This window comes from Lontra canadensis, unplaced genomic scaffold (assembly GCF_010015895.1).
Source record: "Lontra canadensis isolate GAN:19392208 unplaced genomic scaffold, GSC_riverotter_1.0 scaffold442, whole genome shotgun sequence".
NCBI classification, from domain to species: Eukaryota; Metazoa; Chordata; class Mammalia; order Carnivora; family Mustelidae; genus Lontra; species Lontra canadensis.
This window is the reverse complement of record NW_022631435.1, coordinates 64,609-88,024: the sequence shown is the minus strand read 5'-3', so window position 1 is coordinate 88,024 and position 23,416 is coordinate 64,609. Positions and strand designations below refer to the sequence as shown.

Genomic DNA, 23,416 nt, shown 5'->3' with positions numbered 1-23,416 from the left:
CACACTTCCACCCCACCCTCTGATTGTCCTCTGTTCTCGCTGCCCCCCTTTTCCTCGGTCGGGGCAGACATTCCTGGGGCTCTCTTGACCCTGGAAAGTCTGGTTTTTAGAGGAAATTCCCTCGACTCTTGTGGATGTTTAATTTAGCCTTTCTTCCACCCCTTAGAAGGCCTGGAGAGAGAAGGGGCTCTTGTCCGCACCGTTGCATGGGTTCTCCCTGTCATTAGGGTAGGCAGTGGAGGACCGACGCCCTTCTAACTTGCAGCATTTTCAGTGGACTGTACCCTCTCACCCTGCTTGCCGGCGGGGAGGGGGCCATACCGCGCTTGAGTTAGAGCCCATAACTCATAGAGGCATTGCTTTTGTGATGTGCAGATTGGCGCAACAGCGAGGGGACAGTGACGATGGAAGCCCAAGCGGCACAAATGCAGAAACGCCCTCTGGTGATGATTTCAGGTAAACACAGCTCGCCCCTAACCCACGTGTGTGCTTTTATCTTCTGTGCGTCTCTGTCTTGTAGATATTAGTGGGTAAATTATTTCCCTTCAGCTTTCCCCGACTCAAACCACCGAGCCCACCTGTCCCCTAGGAACTGCATCTGGATTTCCTCCTCCTCCATTCATTCAAGGCTGGGCAGATCCAAATACCCGTAGTGCCCCTGGTGATTAGCCGGAAGCAGTCCATCTTAGTTCCTTGATTGGAACTGCATTAAATATTCAACATCATATGAGTATAAAGAAATCTAAAATGCTCCTTTTCTCTGCCTTCAGTTTCCTTTCAGAGATGCATTGCTACACACTGGAATGTAAACTCCAGGACAGCAGAGATTTTTGTCTCTTTGGTTCATTGATGTCTCCCTACCTGGCACCCTGAGAGATACTAGGGGAGACGTTTAGTACATGTTTAGTAAATGAATGAATGAACCTTAGCACTTGATGCTAAGTAGGGTATAATACAACAATATGTCCACTGACTGGATGATGGATGATTTAAGGAATTTTTTAGGTGTCTTAATAGTGTGATGGTACTGTGAAAAGGAGGTAAGGTCAGGGGATTAGGGGCCCCGGTGGAGTCATAATACTAGAGAGAATGAGCTGGGAAGATAGGACTATTTTAAACTATTCAAGGAGGTAGATCATACCTGGGGACATACACATCTAGAAGCCTCCCCAACAGGAGTCCTATAAAAAGCTTTGTCAAACTCTTAAAGAGATTCTGGCTGTTAGTAATATTCTGACTTACGAGGTGTGAATGTATAGTCCACTGATAAGGAATGTGTATGTCTCATTTGTCAAGCCTCTCCTTAGTGGATACTAATCTGCCATCGGAAGTGGAACCAGAGCTGCGCAGTTTCATTGCTAAGCGTCTTTCTAAGGGAGCAGTCTTTGAAGGGCTGGGTAATGTTGCATCTGTGGAGCTGAGGTAAGTGTAAAATGTGCTGTGTCTGGAATTTTTATATCTGAGCTGAATATGAGAAGGAAGGAGAAATTGCAAAAGATCAGGTCCTACTAGGCTTGCCAAGCTGGCCTTTGTTCTCTGGCAGCCTGAGCACTGGGTCTCACACACACATTTGTGGAATGGAATTCGGTGAATGGCAGACTCTGCCACCTAAGCGTACTTATTTAGTCTTGTACTTGGGACAATGAGTTCATTACCAAAATGAAAAGTGCATACTTTACAGTTGGTAAAGTGTTTTCACAAACTTTGATGCCATTCTCTCTACAAAGGGGCCATAGAGCAGATATTCTTACTTCCATTTTTAGATGAGCAAAAAAACTAGAAGACATGAAGATTTAAAAAAAAAAAAAAGGAAGAAGACATTAAGGTCAAAAAGGTGGTCACATTGATGGAGTTCAGGCTTAGTCACAGGTGTCCTCCATTGACTTCAGCCATCTTTCCATCATACCCCTTGATTGTAGTTCACTTTAGAAGTATGGTTTTGCCATCAAGTCCCCTCAGGAGTATGAAGCCACAGCCAAAAGATAAAGCCCTAGGATTAACATGTCACATCTGCTTGGAGCTTTAGCGATCTGTGAAGCTTCGGGTGGGGGGAAAGAGAACATGCTTATATTTATGTAAACGTGGATACACTATGAATGAGAATAAGATTTGCACGAGTTTTTCACGTAAGAGAGGAGAACTCAAGGAAATGGCACGTTTGAAATTCCAGGCGCTGCTTTCGCTAAAGCCCATAATGGTACATGTTAATTTTCCTCTGCTGTTTCAAGCAAACCAAGGAGAAGTCTAGGAGGTTCTGACCTAGTTTGCAATTGAACAGTATTGCCAAACGAAGATGACCAGGGTTTGGAGCAGTCCATAAAACTAGATGCACGAGGGGCACCTGGGTGGGTCAGTGGGTTAAAACCTCTGCCTTCAGCTCAGGTCATGATCCTAGGGTCCTGGGATTGAGCCCCACATCGGGCTCTCTGCTCAGCAGGGAGCCTGCTTCCTCCTCTCTCTCTACCTGCCTCTCTGCCTACTTGTGATCTCTGTCAAATAAATAAATAAATAAATAAATAAAATCTATAAATGGTGTTTTCAAAAAAAAACTAGATGCACAAGTTAACACAATAATACATTTCACTGTCTTGTCTTTTCTAGGATTCCAGAATCCCGGGTCGGTTGTTATTACTGTCTTTTCCAGCAAGAAAAACTGCTTCCTGAAGCAGCAACAGCGGACTGTGAACATAACGCTTCAGAGTATGTGGTCTGTTTTCTAGGAGGGTCTGAAAAAGGACTTGAGCTATATCCTTTCTTTGGTCTTCGAGGATATCAGGAAGGAAAACATGGGAAGCCAGGAGGAGGAGTATTACTACCAACCTCCAAAGAGCTTTTCTACCCCTTCTCTATTTACTTCATTTCATACCTTCATACAACCAGTTTGTCCTGGCATGTTTTAATTTACAGTTTGCATCATTTGAAAGATTTTATGTATCCTATTGAGAGATAAAACACTGTCCTGATGCACCCTTTATATTGCTTCCTTAAGAACGTACTTTCAGGCTTGAACTGGACAAGTATATTCAAGGGCTGAAAAATGACATGAACCGTGAGGTAAGGTGATCGAAGATTTAATTGGTAAGACTGAGAGGATAAACACAGTGTAACTGCTCTACTTATTACATCACACAGGTGTAGGGCGCCTGGGTGGCTCGGTGGGTTAAGCCTCTGCCTTCGGCTCAGGTCATGGTCCCAGGGTCCTGGGATCGAGCTCCGAATCGGGCTCTCTGCTCAGCGGGGAGCCTGCTTCCACCCCTCCCTGCCTGCCTCTCTGCCTACTTGTGATTTGCCTATCAGATAAATAAATAAAATCTAAAAAAAAAAAAGAAAATCACACAGGTGGACACAAAGACACTCCAATTCTAAAAATGTACTGCTTTGTGGGCTAATAGGAGGGTGCTGGTTAAGGGAAGCAGGGAACATAGTCCTGTAAGTGCTCTAAGTTTCACAAGACTGCCTCTAATGTTTTGTATCCAGGAAAAATTGATTCCATTCAATTCAGGGTACGTAGTAACATTCCAAGTGAGAAAGAGGATGCTCTTTTCCTGATTTCTAGGCACATACGACTTAGGTTCTGGTCAGAATTAATGTCCGCGGAGCCTCTGGCACCAAAGACATGCTATACAATGGTATGACTGTCCTTGAACCAACATCAAAGATTTATAGAAAAATTCCATTTTTTTAATTAGTCAATCTTTTGCAAACTAGTCACATCCATATTGATTAAATTATCCATACCTTTAAAAGACTACACATTCAGCGTGTAGTAGTTAAGTCGTAACTCTTCTAACTTTATTACCCATTACATGTGGTATCAATTCCTTTTACTTGTCATGTGCTTACAAGATTCTGTGGGAGAAAAAAGGCTAGCATAGGAGTGAGCCAGGGAAATGAGTCTAGGGGGAGCTGCTCTCCCAGAGTAGAGCTCTTCTACTAGTCCCCAGTGAGCTGCATAGCCTAGAAAGCCAGGTGTGCTCTTGGCAGCAATCGTGGCAGCATGTCTGACAGCTAGAGTGGGCTGGAGTGATTTGATGAATTAGGGTGTGTCCTTCTCTGATCCTATTTGAATGTGAGTGAGCTGTCTCCTTCAGCCATGTAGCAGGTCCTCTATAAGCTCATGCATGGATGTTCCAGGTACTGCCAAGGGCTGGGGTGATAGAGATTATTAAGAGAATATTTCCTTGGGTACCTGGCTGGCTCTGTTGGTAGAGCATGCAATTCTTGATCTCAGGGTTGTGATTTCGATCCCCACTTTGAGTGTAGAGATCACTTTAAAAGAAAATCGTTAAAAAAAAAAATATCTCCAGGGCGCCTGGGTGGCTCACTAGGTTAAGCCTCTGCCTTCTGCTCAGGTCATGATCCCAGGGTCTTGGGATCTAGTCCCGCATCCGGCTCTCTGCTCGGTGGGGAGCCTGCTTCCTCCTCCTCTCTCTCTCTGCCTGCCTCTCTTGTGATCTGTCAAATAAATAAATAAAATCATTAAAATATATATATATATATATATATCTCCAGGGGCACCTGGGTGGCTCAATGGGTTAAGCTCCTGCCTACTTGTGGTCTCCGTCTGTCAAATAAATAAATAAAATCTTAAAAAAAAAAAAAAAAGTCTCCAGTGAGTACACACAGTATGGTAGGGGGAGATGGACATGTAAATGCCCAGCTTTTCCCAGCAAAGAAATTGCATGGAACTCTACTATTTCTGTCTCTTTATTTTATGTAATATATTTCTAAATGTGTTTTTAAGAATTTCAGTGGAGAATTAATCCCCACTCTGTTCAGGAAAGTTGTATCACAATTCCTTTTTTGAGTTGGTGGTGTTAGCTTAAAAAAAGGAAGTGTCTATCCTCACTTTTTTTTTTTCTCTTTTAACCCACTGAGCCACCCAGACGCCCCTTTTTTTTTCTCTTTTAAAGATTTTATTTATTTATTTATTTGGGAGGGAGAGAGAGAAAATGAACAGGAACAGAAGCAGAGGGGGAGGGCAAAGCAGAATCCCCACCGAGCAGGGAGCCCGATGTTGGGCTCAATCCCAGGACCCTGGGATGATGACCTGAGCCAAAGGCAGACACAGCTGACTGAGCCACCCAGGCACCCTAACCTTAGTTCTTTTCATCGTCAAGAATATCAAGAAGAAAATGTTAAGTCTACTAAAATGAATGCTTATATTAAAGGCGATGACATTCTTTCTTGATCTAGGAAAGAGGCCTGGAGAACCACATAAAATCCTACCTGAGCAGCTGGTTTGAGGATGTTGTATGCCCAATCCAAAGGGTGGTTCTTCTCTTTCAGGATAAGCTTACCTTTCTGCTACATGCTGTAAGTATTGCCTAAACAAAAGCATTTCTTTCATAGAGAGTCACTTTGGCAGAGTTTGATTAAAGACATACTCACTTTCTCTCAACACTCTGAACACCTGAATATACACATATTCCCCCTCGCTGCTGAATATTCATTCAAACTATGCTTGTAATCAGAATAGACCACGTTCTGTTTACTGAGATCTAGAAAGTTCCATTACTCAGGTAGAATTGCAAATACTAAATCTTCCCAATAGGGTAAAACATTATTATTATTTTTTTAAAGTAGGCTCCATGCGCAGCTTGAGCAGGGCTTGAACTCATAACCCTGAGAGCAAGACCTGAATTGAGATCAAGAGTCTGACCCTTCACCGACTGAGCCAGCCAGGTGCCCCTAGAATAAAACATTTTAAAATATACTTTTGAAGTGATCTGGGAGAGGCATAATTTCCAAAACAATTTGAGAAGGAAAACAAAAACCCAAAGTGAATTTTAACTATATAAAAAGTCCAGAGAGGGGCGTCTGGCTGGCTCAATCAGTAAACCATGCAACTCTTTATCTTGGGGTCATAAGTGCAAGCCACACATTGTGGGTAGAGATTACTTTAAAAAAAAATGTCTGGATAAAAAATGAAAAATTCACAAAAATATTCAGACAATGGGGGAAGGCTAGAGTACATGGACAGGCTTTTATTTAAATATGTGGTGGGTAAATTCAGCTGCAACTGGATGGTCCCATGAGACCAGGGTGATAAAGCCAGGTTTTAGGCTGTCATTGGGCAGCCACTGAACAAGGCTCTGGAGAGCACTGGGCAATGCCCGTCAATAATGGTCCAGTGTGGTGCTGATTGGGGAAGCTGACTTTTACTGTCGAGTAACTGCTCCATAAGGAAAAGTAGAATCCCTGTATCGATTAGGCTTTATTTTTCTCCCATAGGCTCTGAGTTATACTCCTGTTGAAGTTAAAGAATCAGATGAAAAGACAAAGAGAGACATTAACAGGTAAAGAAGAGTTTTGTAATGGGGTGCCTGGGTGGCTCAGTGGGTTAAAGCCTCTGCCATCAGCTCAGGTCATGATCCCAGAGTCCTGGGATCAAGCCCTGCTTCGGGCTCTCTGCTGGGCAGGGAGCCTGTTTCCTCCTCTCTCCCTGACTGCCTCTCTCCCTGACTGTGATCTCTGTCTAATAAATAAAATATTTTTTAAAAATCTTAAAAAAAAAAAAAAGTTTTGTAAGGAGGGAACCTTCTCCACAGCAAGCCTGATACTGCATTTTCAAACCTCCCACCCAGTGCAGAATGTATTTGTTCTCTCCTTCCTACCCTGCAATACTGTGTGTGGAAAAGAACTTGTGTATGTGGCAGGTTTCTGAGTGTGGCCAGTCTTCAAGGCCTTATTCATGAAGGCACCATGACGTCCTTGTGCATGGCCATGACCGAGGAGCCACATAAACCTGTGGTCATCGATTGCAGCGGCTCCCAGCCTCAGTTCTACAATGCAGGTGAGCCATAGCCCGAGGCAGCCTTCCTGGTAGGAGTCTATTTTTGCCCTGAGAACACATCATTACAAACTTATCCCCCTTGCCTTGTACACTTGTATCTATTTATCTCACACTCACCAAAAACAGTATCAATTCTAGAACCACAGAAATCCCATCATGCCTAGCAGTTCCACTCCTATGTATATAGAGAAGCTCTTGTATGTGTATGTAAGGAGACAAGTACAGAAATATTCAGAAAGGCATTGTTTTAAATAGCAAAGAATGGAAGCAAATGTCTATCATCAAGGAAACTGAAAAACTGGGATGCCTGGGTGGCTCTGTGGGTTAAGCCTCTGCCTTTGGCTCAGGTCATGATCTCAGGGTCCTAGCATCGAGTCCTACATCGGGCTCTCTGCTCGGCGGGGAGCCTGCTTCCCCCACCTCCCCACCTGCCTCTCTGCTTATTTGTGATCTCTGTCTGTCAAATAAATAAATAAAATCTTTAAAATAAAAAAAAAGAAAACTGAAAAACTGCTGTAGTCATACAGTAGAGTCCCATATAGCAGCGAAAATGCACGGACTAGCTCAGAAGCATACTATTTAGTCAAAGAGCCATTAAAGAAAAACACATTAAGTTTAACATACATAAAGTAATACTATAAAGGCCTTGGAGATTTTTTTTTTTAATTGACAAAAGTTGAAAGAAATATGTGGGAATGATAATCCTTTCTGATGGGAAAGGAGGGGGATATGATGGAGAAGACACAACTCAGGGCTTCAACCATTTGGTATTTCTTAGCCAGGTGGTAAATAGACTATTTTTTTAAACCATTACGGAACTCTTAAATAATTCACTCTTAAGTGGGGCACTTCAGTGGCTCAGTCGGTTGAGCGTCTGACTCTTGATTTTGGCTCAGGTCATGATCTCAGGGTCATGAGATCAAGCCCTGTGTCCAGCTTCTCACTCAGTGGGGAGTCTGCTTGAGATTCTCTTAGTCTCACTCTGCCCCTCCCCCTACTTGTATGTGCTTGCTCTTTCTCTCTGTCTTGCTCTCAAATAAATAATCTTTAAAAAAAATACAGTGTAAATGTTTTTACCAAGAAAGAAAATCACAATGGATACGTGTGGTGTACACCTGAAACTAATAAGTTGGATGTCAGTTACACCTCCATTAAAGATAAATAAATAACAAATAGAAAATAAATGTCTTATGCTTTGTAAGGAGGGAACCTTTGCATTGGTAGGATTTCAGTTTTATTTATTTAATTTTTCTAAAATACCTCATAGGAAGCAACCGGTTTTGTGAGGACTGGATGCAGGCTTTTTTGAATGGCACTGAAGGAGGTAACCCTTTTCTTTTTCGACAAGTACTGGAGAACTTTAAACTAAAGGTAATTAATTGGCTACGTGCCAAATGCCACATAACATTTTTGTCTCAATTTTCGTTAGTACCAATGATAGAGTAACAAATCTGCTTTACAGCTGTGATGTCTATTAAATAGGACATTCTCAAAACTAGAATCCCCAGAAGGCATTTACTTTATTTATATTTTCCAGGAGCTTCTGCATATATATCATTGCATTTCCAATTAATTGGGTTGAATGCTTGCTTGTATCTTGGGACTATCTTCTAATTTGTGATGTATCTTAGTTGGAAAGCACCAAAAAAATAGTTCAATGCCTAAGGGTTCAAAATTCTGATGGGGAGGAGCGTTGTTACTTTATTTAGGTGATTTTAAAAGTATTTAAGAAATTGTGTTCTCCCAAGGGCAAAGCATATTAGCCCTAAGAATGACGGAAATATTTAAAATAAAAAGCAAACATCTCAGCAACATATGTCAAGCTCTCAGCTGGATAGGAGAAATTTTTCAGGCTTCATTATTATCTCACTAAACACATATTTAACTGGGTAATTTTTTTCTAGGCCATACAAGACACAAATAATTTGAAGAGATTTATCCGACAGGCAGAAATGAATCATTATGCTTTGTTTAAATGTTACATGTTCCTAAAGAACTGCGGTAGTGGAGATATCCTTTTGAAGATTGTTAAAGTGGAACATGAAGAAATGCCCGAAGCCAAAAATGTGGTGGCTGTCCTTGAAGAATTTATGAAAGAAGCTCTCGCTCAAAGCTTTTGATCACATGTTTTGAGATAACTGTATTGTGAAGTTGCACCTTCAAGCCTTGGTGTTTGAAATTGCAGTCGTTATAATTGTCCATGGGATTGCTACTTCAGACTATTTCAAACACATTCTAGATGTCTTCATTTTGTAATTTTAAAATTTAACTTACTTAGACATAAAAATCCAAGGACCATTTTCACTGAGTCTTAGATGTGTGTTAGAGTTGTGGCGTTTTAGCGCACTGCTGGCCCCATAAATTTCAGGCTTCAGGGGGTTGAGGCTCAGAAGTCTTGAAAGGTAATTTTGTGGCTTCTCTGAGGAGTTGGCTGCAGTATTTAGCAATTTTTCCTCCCAGAAAAATTGTCATACTCCTTTCTCCATGTACTATAGCTTCTTAAAAAAAAAAAAAAAAAAAATGTCCTCCTGGTGTCAGGACAGATTAGTGCTGTGACACCATTTCAGAGACAGATCTGTGCATCCTGTGGGTGCTTGGATAGATTTTCTTTTTTGTCTGATTATGGCATGGATGACAGAGCCAGCTTGTAAGACAATACACAAATCATGAGTGTGTAAGGCATTAAATGAGCTTTAAAAATAGATGCATAAGCTTCAAGACAAAACATCATCTCTGACAGAAAGCTACTGCCAAAGTGGCCCCCAGCCCCTTTCTTCATTCATTTGTTCACAGCTACTTGCCAGGAGCCTGTATTTTCTTTTCTCTTTTTATGTCGAAAATGCTGGAGTTTCCCAACAGAGTGCTAAAAAAGAAACCAAGTACTTAAATTCTACAAGCAAACTGTAACAAAGAATGCAAACAGATTCTTCATATCAGAGTTACTCATTGATTTTAGGTTTTTTTGTGCATTTGTTACAAGCCTCATATTGTTTTACTCTGAATCAACTGAACGGGGCCTCAGCTAGAGCCATTTATAATTCCCAAGGAAGCCAGTTGTAGCTACACTTGTGATGGCAGTTTGTTCTGCAAAGCTCTTTAATAAATCCATTTGATAATGATTTTTGTTTAGAAGATCAGAAGTCTTATTCTCACTGCCCTCAGGATGCTCAGAGGAACACAAGCCTGTAAAAATCCTCTCCTAAACTCATACATAAGTGCTGAGTTTTAACTTTGAAAATGACTGACAATGGCCTTATGCTTTCTCTTCTACAGAAGTCTGGGGAAATGACTCACCAAGCCATTTCTTTTCCTTTAATGAAAAATACAATTCAGGATCTTTATAAAGGCTCTCATATGGTTTTAAATTTTAATAACTTGGATTGTAGGCAGTGTAGAAAACAAAATCCAAATAGCATTTTTTATAGCATTAAATTCAGAATGACTATGGGAAATAAGCAATTCCAAGGCACTACACTTGAATCTGACTTTTTCTAATGTACTTGGTTGCTCATTTAGAAATCAATTTTTTAATAGACAACATTAAGACATCAACATTTGGAGTCAAAAAAACATTTTTCATTTTCAAATTCACGTTTCATTCAATAGTCCATGATGTAAATGGCATTTTAAGGTAAATGTATTACCTGCTTCAAGCCATTTATGGATATAGTCAAAGTTTCATTAGCTATTCCTTACATGAACTTCTAAATACATATTTTGTGATGCAGGCTCAGTACACTGTGTACCATATTGTCTTATTTTACAAGTCTGTGACAAACCATCACTATTGTAGGCGAGGAAAATGGTGACGTGGAATCAAGTATCCTGTTGGCCATGAGAAGAAACCCAAAGAACTCATGACCAGAAACATGGACTGTATTCAAATATTAATAAGCTAATGTATTAACTTTTAAAGTTTTAAAAAGGACTTGTTCAGGTGTGGAATATATTTATGTATTACTTGTGTGCTCTACACACAGGAAATATATGTTCGTCATGTTATCAAAAATGGCCTCAGTTTAATTGTAATTATATTTGTAACAATAATCATAATAATAAACCACTCTAGCTTCTCATCAAGAGTCATTTTTGTTTAACAAGCTCCATTCTCAAGCTGACATTTTTATGAAGGTGCGGCAAGTTTGGAGGGGGGAGATCATACTTGTCACGCTAAGGAATCTGTTGAAGACAATCACATCCGCTCCTGGAATAACACCTTTTGGCACCTGGCAGGAGGCTTCAGGCAGGGTGTGAGGGCAATTTCCATCACGATGTTTTATTCATTGTCCAGGGAAGTTATACACCTAGAACTCAATAACCCAAATCACTTCCCTTCACTCTCATTCATTATTAACCATGATAGAACGCCTGTCCTTCACCAGAGACGCACTTAAACCAGATGCTAGGAAAGCCTGCAGGCATCCGGGAAACAAAACAAGGACCACGTTTTCCTAACCATGTGTCTTCTTAGTGATGGAGATCCGCCCCCGCCCACACACACCCTGGCATCGATGAAGTCCTTCTACTTGGAGGTGTAAGAGGGCAGCTCCAGTCCCGCAACTGCTAAACTTCCTAAATGTGACCCAGACTTCAGATCATTCTGAGCTGGCATAAATGCTAGATTTCGGAAGTCAGTGGTGATAGGGAGCAGCCATGAATTCATAGCTATGGATTTGCTTGTAAACTATTCTAGAAGGGCTGATAAAGCAGAGATCCTGTTAAGTGGGCACCAAATCAATGTTCCAAGGTCCATTACTTTACTAATGCAGTGAGACTGGGTCCTGAAACGAACGCCCTGGCCCTTCCACAGGTTTAGTGCCCTGAAAGTCCCATACAAACAGCCAAGGGGTGAGTGAAAGCATGAACTTGGGAACCACAGTGCGAATCTATCTATGATATGAGGTACCCGTGAGTCACTACACTTCTCTAAGCCTGCCCCTCGTGTAAACATGGGCGTACTGACACCATTTCACACCAAGTAGCCCTGCACTAAATGAGGATCTTCCATGGAAAATGCCTTATGCAATGCCCAGCACATACTAAGTAATCCGTAAACCGTCTTCAGGGTTACCTATTCACTGTCTCACGAAGTTATGGGAGAAAGAGGCTCTGGTAGGCAGGAGGAAGCAGAAAAGTTAAGGGAGAAGTGATAGGAAGCCAAAGGCAAAGCTACCTAAACAGCTTCCGGCTGTCCAGGGAGCTGGCCTGTAAGCGCCCCAGCTACTGGAGCCTGGAACTGACTCGGGAGTGCACCGGGCCTCAGACAGGGCCCCGATTTTCCCTCTGGGGATGTGAAGCAGGAACGAATTCTTTGACCTTGAGCCTGAGCTGTACTCTTAAGTTGGCTCTGGGATGCCTTCTGCAGCTTTTAGAACTGTTTTGCAATGACCTACAGGAAACCGATGTGACAACATTATGGGAAACAGCTCCCGTGCTCGGTTTAACAGGGTTGTTTAATCCCCCAATGAAATTTAACGGTTATGAATAGCAAACCCATGTACGCAGCCGTCGGTTTAGAAAAGCTGGGAAAAAAACTTCACTTTCTCAGACTGTGTCCATTCGAAGCCCATTTGATTATTAAACTCACCAAGCATTTACGCCCCTCTTGTTCTCCTCTTCTGTTTGAGAACTATGCTTTTACCCTGAGAACCTTTCTATCCCTTCCTCAAGATCCTCAGGCATTGACTGCCCCTCGAAAGACCTAAATAATAGACTACTGGGGTAAAGAAGGAAGTTCCTAGATATTTCAAAGATCATCCCAATGACAGTAGTATATTAATCTCCCGTTAGAATATAGGTTAGAGGAGAAGAGCAAGATGGGGCGCCCAGCAGGACAGCAGGCAGAGGAGTTCCTGACCTGAAGCCATGGACCAGTTTCCTTATTCACACACCACCTCCCCCCTCCACATTGTACACAAAATTGTCTATCTGCGCATTTTTAGGGCAAGAGAAAACACAGCTTCCATCAACCACTCAAAGAGTTCAGTAATTCAAGAATGGTTAAGAACCACCGAGCTAGGAACACCAGCACCCGCACCGACTCCCAGAGCTGTGCCGTATGTCCATCAGAGGCCCAACGCAGCACCACTGCTGCCCACCGCCTCCCACCTCCCCAACCCAGACCAAGACGAAACAGGCTCCAATGCTAGCCCTTCAGGCCACTTCCTGAGTCACTTATGGCTTAAAAAAAAAAAAAATCTTTAATGGAATCTGTGTTCAAATAATATGTTACAACAAAATATACAGAATGTACACAATACAAAAATATTTAGAAACAAACATTGCAGCTTGTGTTTCCTTTTGTTTCCCACTTACTCAAGTCCTGGGGGTGGGGGTTGGGGCGGATATTCAATGTTGGGCACTGTTTTTTTAAGGCAGAGGAGTGTGATGCTTTCTGGCCAGCCCTGGGAGCAGCATGAAGGACTCCAGGAAAGGGCTTCCGCTGCACCCGGGAATCTGCATTATTTGCAAACGAAATTGGACCCTGGGGGAAGATCTGGGCTTGGCGAGCAATGACTCCCCTAATCCTCTGGGTAAGAAGGGTCCTCATGGAAATGGAGAGTCCTATTAGCTGGCAAAAACACCTCATTAGGGAGCTTTTCCTAATTAAAAAAATGAATGATTAATGGTGTCATTAAAGCCAAATTTCTCCTTTGAAGATCTGTTTTCCCTTCCCTAGTTTCTGTGATTCCTCTTCCGTTTAACGAGCGAGCAAGTCTACGGCTGCTGTTTGGGGAATCCCCAGCTTTCAGTCTCTGTATCCTATGGATGAAGGCCAGCCACCCTCCACAGCCCCAAGAGGCAACCCGGGCCAGTGGCTGTACGGGCCCGGGGAAGGAGGGGTGAAGGGGACGAGGGTGCTGGCAGGGCACCAGGGTGAAGGTGCATGGACCGGCTGCGGTGAAAGCCAGACACCAAAACAGAAACCTTTCTTACCAGACAATGATCTCTGGCCCTGGTTTGGAGACCTGGGTTGTGAGGAGTGACCGTGGAGCCCCAGTGGGTGGCCCTGTTTGGAGCTGATGGTTGGGCAGGTGTGGTGTGTAGCAGACTAAAGAACTTCTGGGTTCCTTTGGGACCTGCTGACAGGTGGGTCGCTTGGTGCATCTCAGACAGGATGGCATGTAGGATGTCTGCCTTAGGTAGTCCTTCTTGGTAGCAAACTTCCATCTGCAGCCCTGAGGGAACTGGGTGCTTCTCTGGGGACTTTCTAGAGTCTTCTGGTTCAGTCTTCTCACCCCTGCGAGAGGCAGACCCCTTTCCAGGCTGCACCAGATGAAGGTGGGAGAGACTCTCCACTCCCTCCACCCACAACCCAGAACACCGGGTGCAGGGGGGTGGGGGGCAGAGCGACACCCTGCCTCCCCATAGGGCACAGGGTACCTCTGCTCCTCCAGGGAGGGACAGCACCACTCAGGGTTAGGGGGCTGCAGCCCATGGCCAGGGCCCCCCTCTCCATCCTGACCCAAGTCCTCTGAGACCCCTATTCCAACTTGTTCTCCTCTCTGAGGAAGCTGACTCTTCCAGCTACCCCCTTCCCTCCCTAGGGGCAGAGGCAGGCTCGGGGGATACAGACAAGACGCCTCGGGGTGACGCAGCTCAGCCCCCAATAGGCCTGGCCATCCTCAGTGCCATGCCAGCCCAAAGGCAGCATGACCTCAGGAGAGACATGTGGGGGGACCCAGACAATCTGTCTAGCACCGGGAAAAGACGGGGAAGGGCTTGGCGTGGTCTGTGGCTGCATGGAGACCCTGCCCTTTCACATGTGATCACTGAGGACAGGAAGCCACAGTGGCCCAAGACCCCCTAGCTGTCTGGCCCAGCTGACTCCAGACTAGGCTCCTGCTCTCACCCCTGCAGGGACACACTCCCTCCGCCTCCCGGACTGGAGTTGTCTTTCTGGGTTGTCGGTTCTTGGGAATTCCAAGAGCGGTATACAGGGAATCACACATTTTGTCAAAGGCCATCCTCCCCTCCCCCTCTCCTCAGGGGCTATATCAGCTGAGGCTCAGAACTCATTCCCTCAGCCTCATTTTCCCACTTGTGCCTTGCAGGGGCGGGAGAATGAAGCTGACAATAGCCAGTTCCTGCCAAGCTCTGAGCCTCTGCATGTAGGGGCTGCCCTCCCCTCTGACCCTCCTCCAAATACCCAACAATTCTCTAGAAGCCGTTTTCCTCTAAATTGGAATTTCTTTGACTGCAGCCTCCTGTCCTCCCTACTCGATGGACGCAGGGCTTCAATATTCCTGCCCCAGCTTCTCTTACACCCCCAAAGCTCCTTCCCTCCTGAGGAAAACAGAACTATCTTAGACAGGAAGGTCATTCTAGAGGGAAACAAGATGGGAACTTGGCAAAGGCCAGCTGTGGCGTCCTGAACATCCCCTGTACCATAGACAAGTCTCCCACTGGTCAGTGGCTCTCAGGGAGATGCCTGGAAAGGATGAGGAATGGGAAAGAAGGGGGTAGCTTTGCTGAAAGCCAGATCCTCAGGGGTCACACCTCTCTGCACCTTTTTTCCCTCTCACGAAGACCCTTCCACACACCGCCATGCCCCCCAAGGGCCTCTCTGCAGTCTCTGACTTGCCTCATGTTCTTTCCATGGCCTCTCCTCCCATCCCATGGGTGTCCTTACTCACTGAACCACACACACACACACACACACACACACACACACACACACACACCTCCCCATGACCAAAGGGGAGGCACAATATAGGGTCAGGGCAATGGAAGGGAAGGAAAAGGCGCTAAAAACAAGGCGGGGCCTGGGATGCCGAGGCACGGAGATGAGATGTCAGCATCTGGGGGACAGGGAGGGAGAAATCCAAAGGTGGTCGTGGGCCTTGCCTAGGGTAGCATTTGGGACGAAGTTTATTCCCTCCTGCTTGAGTTTCTCTCGCTGGACATCCCCAAGGGCAAGAGTGAGGCCTGGAGTTACAGATCTCCCTTCTCTGCCTGCCCCAAGCACTAGAGGCCGTGCCTCAGTGCCCAGCACCAGGAGTGCACCCTGGGCTCGCTTACACCAAAACCCAACATGGCCCTCCTCCGCTCCGGAGCTCCAAACCCAACAGCTGTAGAGCGGATACTCCCCGGCCTATGACTGTACCTCTGAGCTGGACAAGGGCCTGCCTCCCAACGCTCGGATCCTCCTGACATCTCAGGACGAGGAAGAGGGAGGAGGGCTGCCGTCAATCCGTGACAAGGGAGGCGTCACCTAAACTCATGGAACAAGCTGAGCCCCAGGGGAGGGCTGCCTTCGCCCTGGCCTGATGTCCTCAGAACAGTCTAGAAAAACAGTAGCTGCATCCAACTCATCCAGCAGGGGCCTTTCAGAAAAGAGGCCCCACTGTCCAAACCTGAACACCAGCCTCACCATGGCCCAGTCTCTCGTCCTGTCCTCCCTGGCCTCACGGAGCAGGCGCTGAGAACGAGAATGTCCGTACGTGCTCCTTCCTGCTGCAGCTCGGCCCTCCCCTCCCAGACGTCGGGCCCCCAGTGCCTTAAGGAGGCGGTGGCAGCTTTAAGTCCAGCAGGGAATAGGCGAAGATGTTCCAGAAGACAGCAAACAGAATGAAGACCGTGTACATGGTCACAAAAATCCACCACAGGGACTGGTCCTGTAGCCTCTGCTCGTAGTTCCTCAAGACCACCACGCCCAGCGTGATCCCCACAGCCACGCCACCCAAGTGCGCCACAAAGCTCGGGTGAGGGCACGGAGGGTAGGCCGATGGGTGGAACCGGAGCCACACGGCCCGCCCGAACTCCATGCTCACTGCAAGGGAAGGAAGCACAGGGAAGTCACAGCAGGGCCACTGGGCAGGGGCGAAGGGAGAGCACTCACAAGCCATCCATCCGCCCGGCCACCCACTCCCCCATCCACCCGTGAATTCATTCACTACCCACTAGGCCGAGCACTGTTTGTTCTCTGCCCTGCAGACAGACGAGTCAAAGACAGACGAACCCCTGTTCTCCCAGGGCTTACAGGTCTGGCAATCAACCAGCATCAATTACACACATCAGATAATTCCAGTAAGAATAATTCTAAAGGGGGTAAAAAAAAAATTAGGTGATTTTAAATCAATGCTGGGTGTGAGGAGGGGGGATTCATTAGTTTGGGGAATCAGGCAAGCTCTTCCTAGAGACGGGAAGTGGGAGCAGAGACATGATTATCAAGAGAGGACCCTAAGAAGAAAAGTCCAGGCAGAGGGGAGAGCTTGTGCAGAAACCCAGAGACCCTGATGGCCCTGCGTTCCTGAGTACAGGAGGCTCAGTTTCCCCATTTGTAGAGTGCCAGGCTACACTGTTGGAACATTAATAACTCCAATATGTGCTAGCATGTTACAGTTTGGAAAATGTTTTCATTTATTCTCTCAAAACCCTTAGAAAAGCCCTCAGAACCAGTGCTTTTGTGATTGGAACAAAGGGATGGAGGGAAAAAAGGGCAAAAAAGAAATGGGAACACACGACGGCAACAAAATCCTGAAATTTCTCTCCTAACAGATGCTAAAATGCCCCCATCCTATCCTCCAGTTCATTCTTCTCGCCTGAACTTGTTGGGTCGGCCAGTCCCATGGGACGCACTCTCTCCGAAGGACAGGGGCTTGGAAACGGCCATCTCACGGCCCACCACCAAAGAACACTAGGGGCAGGCATTCTTCTCCCCATCTTGCAGATGCAGAAACCAAGGCAACATTTGACAAGTGAAAGAAAGTCCTCTGCAGGGAATTCTGTACCTGGTCAGTTACCATTTAATTACCCAGCGAGTCTCTCTCCACTGTGGGGGGGGGGGGGGGGGGGGGGGGGGGGGGAACCACCCAGAACCTCCAAGGATGTTCTTTTCCCTGGGGCTTGCCTAATCTTCTGGCCTGGGCCCTGCAAGTCCAAGGATGGCCGATAGATGGCAGGAGAGGAGCAGTCAGGGAGCACTGAGGCCCAGGCCCTGGGCGATCCTTCTGCCTTTGCACAGCAGGCCCTGGGGGCCACAAAGGAGGTCTGAAAGACACTGGTCCCCTGCTCCAAAACAGCATTCTAGTTTTTATGATGCTTCGAATTGGATTTTTTTAAAATATCAAGACATGGGGCGCCTGGATGGCTCAGTGGGTTGAGGCCTCTGCCTTCGGCTTGGGTCATGATCTCGGGTTCCTGGGATCGAGCCCCTCATCGGGCTCTCTGCTCTTGCCTGCCTCTCTGCCTACTTGTGACCTGTCAAATAAATAAATGAAATCTTTTTAAAAAAAATAAACAAAACATCAAGACTCAAGCTTCTCCTCCCTTCCTTGCACACAAACTCAGAGTCTGAGCAGACAAGGAAGTTATGCTCACCCCGTCCCCCACTGCTCTGGCTCAAAGAGTCTGTGGGCTTCAGAGCAAGGGATGTGCATGAGGATGGAAGTGCGGTCCGCACATGCCCATCCCCCTGCCAGTGGCTGTTCTGGCTCACCTTCCTCTGGCTCATCTTCCTCACATTCCTCTGGATGGGGACAGATGGCCCAGGGGCTCCAGCCCAGCCTGGCTTAAGTGTGGACATGAGAAACAGCACAGGAGGCTCTGAATTCTGCCTCTGTCACCTCCAGCTGGGTAGCTGTGGGCAAGGAACATGAGCTCCCTTGTCTACCTGTAAATCTAGCCTTGCAGAAAACACCCTCTCTACAACCATGCCCTGAAGACTGAATGAGAGATCGTGGGTCCCTTCCTCTCTTTCTGCCTGCATGGCATCTTACCTCCTCTCACCTCAGAATGAGCCTGTTGTAAAGCCTCTAGTCTCACTCCCAACCTCCAGTGACTCCACGAATAGTCTTGTGAACTCAAATCTGCCAGTGACTCTCCTGTTTAAAGCCCTCCAGCGCCCTCCCAGTGCATCCAGGATGAAGGCCAACCTTTCTCTGCCTTTAAAGCCCTCGTGACCTGACTCCAATTATCTTTGATCACTAATACACACAGTACTAAACCTCACATCAGTCTTGCCAGCTGCCTTGGCAAACCACGGCCGTGACCCTTTCCCGCACCTGTGGTCTCTGTTCTTGCTGCCTCTCTGCCCGAAATGTCCTCTTGTACCTTGCCTCTGTGGTGAACACCTGGCTGTCTTTGACACTCAAAGAAATGACCTCTGCAGGCAGAACTAACTTCTCCCAACTAGGGGCCCATCACACCCTGTACACAGGGGTTTGTGAATTAGTCTGTTTACCTGCTGAACAGAGTGTGTGTGTGTGTGTGGACGCCCATGGTTTATCTGGGCAAGGAGTTTCTAGCTTCTAACAGGAGATCTCAAAGGACTGACTCCATGACCCAAAAGGTTATTAAGAAGCTATTTGTCCATAAGCGACTCTTAACTCCAGGGAACAAACAGGGTTGCTGGAGGGGAGGAGGGTGGGGGGGATGGGGTCACCAGGTGATAGGCATTAAGGAGGGCACGGGGTGTCATATGCAACTGATGAATGACTGCCCTCTACCTCTGAAACTAATACTACACTGTATGTTTAATAATTGCATTTAAATAAAAATTTTTAAAAAGAAGCTATTTTTCTTGAGCTGGGAGCTGGTCACCGGGCCGGACACCCATCCTGTATTTTTCCGAGGGCACGGTATACGTCAATATGCGCAGTTTAAGAAAGGTGAAGCGGTGGCCGAGTGGGCCAGACTGCTCTCATACCATCCCAACTTTGTCACACTCTATGACACATTTGCCTTTTTTTCTTGACCACTACGGCCTCAAGGGCGGGACAGCACCACCATGCTATCCTCCAGGCCTGGCGCAGGCTCCGTCCCGCCCAGCCCGCCCTGCCCGCACTTACTGCAGATCAAGGCCACAGCCATCCGCAGCAGCTTGAATTGACACTTCATGCCTGACCAGTTCTAGGGGAAAAGGAGAAAAGGCCATTAGTTCCAGATTGGTCCACACCTCTAGGCATGGATCTGACTTCCGAAAACTGAACACTGGGGCGCCTGGGTGGCTCAGGCGGTTCCGCGGGCTGACTCTTGGCTTTGGGGCTCAGATCATGATCTCAATGGTCTTGAGATCAAGCCCCTTTCAGAGCTCCTGGCTCACCAGGGAGTCTGGTGAAAGATTCTCTCCCTCTGCCCCTCCCCTGACTCATGCTTACACTCTCTCTCAAATAAATAAATAAATCTTAAAAAAAAAAAAAAGTTGGGCATCTGGGTGGCTCAGTGGGTTAAACCTCTGCCTTCGACTCAGGTCACGATCTCAGGGTCCTGGGATTGAGTCCCGCATCGGGCTCTCTGCTCTGCGGGGAGCCTGCTTCCTCCTCTCTCTCTCTCTCTCTGCCTGCCTCTCTGCCTACTTGTGATCTCTGTCTGTCAAATAAATAAATAAAATCTTTAAAAAAAAAAAAGTCTCCAGTAAGTCTTGAATGAGGCTGTTGTGAGCAGATCACACCAGCATGAGATTTCAGACAATCATGAACTTATTTATTACTGACAAAAAACGCTTGAGGGGCGCCTGGGTGGCTCAGTCAGTTAAGCGTCTGCCTTCGGCTCAGGTCATGATCCCAGGGTCCTGTGTCGAGCCCCACATCAGGCTTCCTGCTCTGAGGAGGGCCTGCTTCTCCCTCTCCCACTCCCCCTGCTTGTGTTCCCTCTCTCACTCTCTCTCTCTGTCAAATAAATAAATAAAGTCTTTTTTTTAAAAAAGTGCTTGAGCTGTAGTAAAGGAGTAAGAGAATCCAGATCTAAGGAGAAGAGGGCCCTGTGCCCTCTAGGTGGGCAGACCACCCCTGAGAGCGGCAGTGATTGCTGGGTCCCACATTAGCAGAAGGGATGCAGGGCAGCAAACCAAGCTAAGTCAAAGCAGAACTGTCAGGATGAAAAAGAAATCAAAATCTGGCCTGTGAGACATGGATGGAGAGAGGATGCCGGGGGTCAAGCTCACTGTTCTATCAAGTGAGTAACAGTAAGGACAGGGCACATTCAGTGTAACCTGTAAGCGGAAAACTCCATAGATGAAAACTTCAGGGATTTTTTTAAAGCTCAGGATGTTTCCATTTCTAATTAGGAGATGGAACATTCCATCTTGGGGGAGTGCGAGTTTCCCATCACTGAGCAGTTCAAACAGGGGCTTGACATCCCCTGGAGGAGATGCTCTACTTTTTTCCAGGCACTGGAAAAGGGGGAAGCCAGATGGCCTTCAGACAAACCCCTCTTTCCCCTGAGAACCTCAGAACACTTTGAACCTCCAAAGCAGATAAACAGAGGACAATTATTCACCTTACAAAAGGATTTTTCACTTTACAAAAGACTTTGCCATGGGGTTCCTTTGAGGAGCTCTCCCACAGCGAATTCAAAGCGCCATTCCCTTTATACAGATCCCCACACACACAGAAAAGAGTCTGGAATCTTCCTGGAACACATTGGCCCTAGGGAAGGAGGCAAGCCCGTGCAGCCAGGGGCTTCTGCTCCCTCCCACCTACCCACTCTGTCTTTGGCGCCTGTCCCAGGTCCAGCTGAGGCACTTCTTGCACTCCTTTGATGTCGGGGGAACACATGTGTTCAACGTTCCCGGGGCCCTGCACCCTGGCACACACAGTAACATCTGTGGGAGCTTTGGTGGAGCAAGTAAGATGCAGGGCAACTGCCAAAAGGGGGATGAAGTCCTGCAGGAGATGCTCAGTGTCCCATCGCCTCCCTTTTCCACAGGATTCATCACTGACCAGCAAGCTCTCATCACAGAAGGTGAGGTGGGCGACACGCGGCCCCTCCTCAGGTGGAGAAGTCTCATCTTGGCTTGCTGACATGTTCTATGCTAACAAGCAGATGGTGGGCAACATTGTCACCTGCTGGTGGCTGTCCATAGAGAAGCCCCACCAGAAGACGGGGAACCAAACAGGGGCTGGTGCCCTCCACAGGATCTGGCAAACCTACTGAACCCAGCTCAGCCGGCTGATGGCGGGTGGCCCCTCAGCTCCCCCAGGATGAAATCCTAGGATGGGCAGGTGCTTGGGAGTCACCTGCCGGACTGTCTCCTCCCAAAGGTGACACCTGCCACCAAGACGCAGACAAAATGGCCCTCCCACTGCTGGGGTACCCCTGGAGCAGCCCTGGGAAGGGGGTCTAACCACTGAAAAATCCTTCCTGCTATGGTCCGGCCAGGCTTTGCCTCCCTGTGATGTCCACCCACGGATCCTAAGTCCCTCAAAGTGACACCCACGTTCATAGCAGCATGAATCACCATAACCAAGAGTGTAGAAGCAAACCAGTGTCCACAGATCGGTGAATGGAGATACAAAGGAATAGGATGCACTTTAAGAGAAAGGAAATTATGACATATTGTAACAAACAAACCTTGAAGACATTACGTTAAGTGACATAAGCCAGTCCCAAAAGGACAAATAATGTCTGTATGAATCCACTTCTATGAGACACCTAGAGTGGTGGGAATCACAGAGACAGCAAGTAGAACGGCGCTTGCCAGGGGCTGGGGGAGAAAGGAATGGGGAGTTTAATAGATACAGAGCTTCGGTTTGGCAAGGGGAAGAGTTCTAGAGAGAGACAGTAGTGATGACTGCCCAACAGCGAGAATGTACTCGCCACTACCAAACTGTATCCTTAAAAATGGGGAAGACGGAAAGGGGAACCCTCCTACACTGTTGGTGGGAATGCAAGCTGGTGCAACCACTCTGGAAAACAGCATGGAGGTTCCTCAAAATGTTGAAAATAGAACTACCCTATGACTCAGCAATTGCACTGCTGGGTATTTACCCTAAAGATACAAACGTAGTGATCCGAAGGGGCACGTGCACCCGAATGTTTATAGCAGCAATGTCTACAATAGCCAAACTATGGAAAGAACCTAGATGTCCATCAACAGACGAATGGATAAAGAAGATGTGGTATATATACACAATGGAATACTATGCAGCCATCAAAAGAAATGAAATCTTGCCATTTGCGACGACGTGGGTGGAACTAGAGGGTATCATGCTTAGCGAAATAAGTCAATCAGAGAAAGACAACTATCATATGATCTCCCTGATATGAGGGAGAGGAGATGCAACATGGGGGTTAAGGGGATAGGAGAAGAGTAAATGAAGCAAGATGGGATTGGGAGGGAGATAAACCATAAGTGACTCTTAATCTCACAAAACAAACTGAGGGTTGCTGGGGGGAGGGGGGTTGAGGGGGTGGGGTTATTATGGACATTGGGGAGGGTATGTGCTATGGTGAGTGCAGTGAAGTGTGTAAACCTGGCAATTCACAGACCTGTACCCCTGGGGAAAAAAATATATGTTTATAAAAAATGAAAAATAAAAAAAGAATCACCTTATGGGGAATCTTTAAAAAAAAAAATGGGGAAGACGGTAAATTTGATGCTATGGTGTATTTTACCACCATTAAAATCAAACGTGATACAGTTTCCAATGTTCCTTTTCCTCCTCATAAAAACCCTCTAAATGAACATCTTCCCTAAAGACAATGTCTCTTTCACTGTGTTCTGAGTGATAATATCAGGCAAAGTCAGTCTAGAATGTGTTGGCCGCTCTGTCCTTCAGCTAAGGTCCATGCCCCCTTCAGGCCCTATCTGGGGCCTGTCTTCAAAAACAGCCTCCATATCTTTGGTCTGGCAAGGCCACGGGTGAGGAGGCTCAGAACTCCTTTTTGGCTGGTGTC

The 23,416-nt window shown here is 46.4% G+C and overlaps 2 protein-coding genes across 4 annotated transcripts in view; one reads left to right on the top strand and one right to left on the bottom strand.

Moving 5' to 3' along the window:
* The first annotated feature begins 352 nt into the window (after positions 1–352).
* On the top strand, positions 353–10,872 carry LOC116863000 (protein Njmu-R1). 2 transcript variants are annotated; one of them, XM_032850469.1, is made up of 9 exons: positions 353–456; positions 1,297–1,422; positions 2,602–2,745; positions 2,997–3,054; positions 5,197–5,316; positions 6,235–6,299; positions 6,660–6,796; positions 8,064–8,167; positions 8,701–10,872. In XM_032850469.1, the coding sequence occupies exons 1-9, from the start codon at positions 368–370 to the stop codon at positions 8,914–8,916; spliced, it is 1,059 nt and encodes a 352-aa protein (XP_032706360.1). In that variant the 5' UTR covers positions 353–367; the 3' UTR covers positions 8,917–10,872. The 2 variants fall into 2 exon arrangements, with proteins under 2 accessions (XP_032706360.1, XP_032706361.1); XM_032850470.1 differs by lacking the exons at positions 353–456; positions 1,297–1,422 and having other exon boundaries at positions 2,606–2,700; positions 2,990–3,054.
* A 5,365-nt stretch (positions 10,873–16,237) lies between these two features.
* Positions 16,238–23,416, bottom strand: part of LOC116863001 (rhomboid-related protein 3) — a 46,274-nt gene continuing 39,095 nt past the window's right edge. For both annotated transcript variants that reach the window (XM_032850471.1, XM_032850472.1), the window contains 2 exons: positions 19,588–19,648; positions 16,238–16,568 (listed from right to left, as the gene is read on the bottom strand). In XM_032850471.1, coding sequence (XP_032706362.1) covers positions 16,297–16,568; positions 19,588–19,648 — 333 coding nt within the window. In that variant the 3' untranslated portion in view covers positions 16,238–16,296. The remainder of the gene's footprint in view (positions 16,569–19,587; positions 19,649–23,416) is intronic.

Coding starts and splice junctions, on each gene's coding strand:
- LOC116863000 (XM_032850469.1), top strand. CDS start 368: ATGTGCAGATTGGCGCAACAGCGAGGGGACAGTGACGATGGAAGCCCA. Junction 457..1,296: donor CCCTCTGGTGATGATTTCAG/GTAAACACAGCT, acceptor TCATTTGTCAAG/CCTCTCCTTAGTGGATACTA. Junction 2,746..2,996: donor TCTGAAAAAGGACTTGAGCT/ATATCCTTTCTT, acceptor TTAAGAACGTAC/TTTCAGGCTTGAACTGGACA.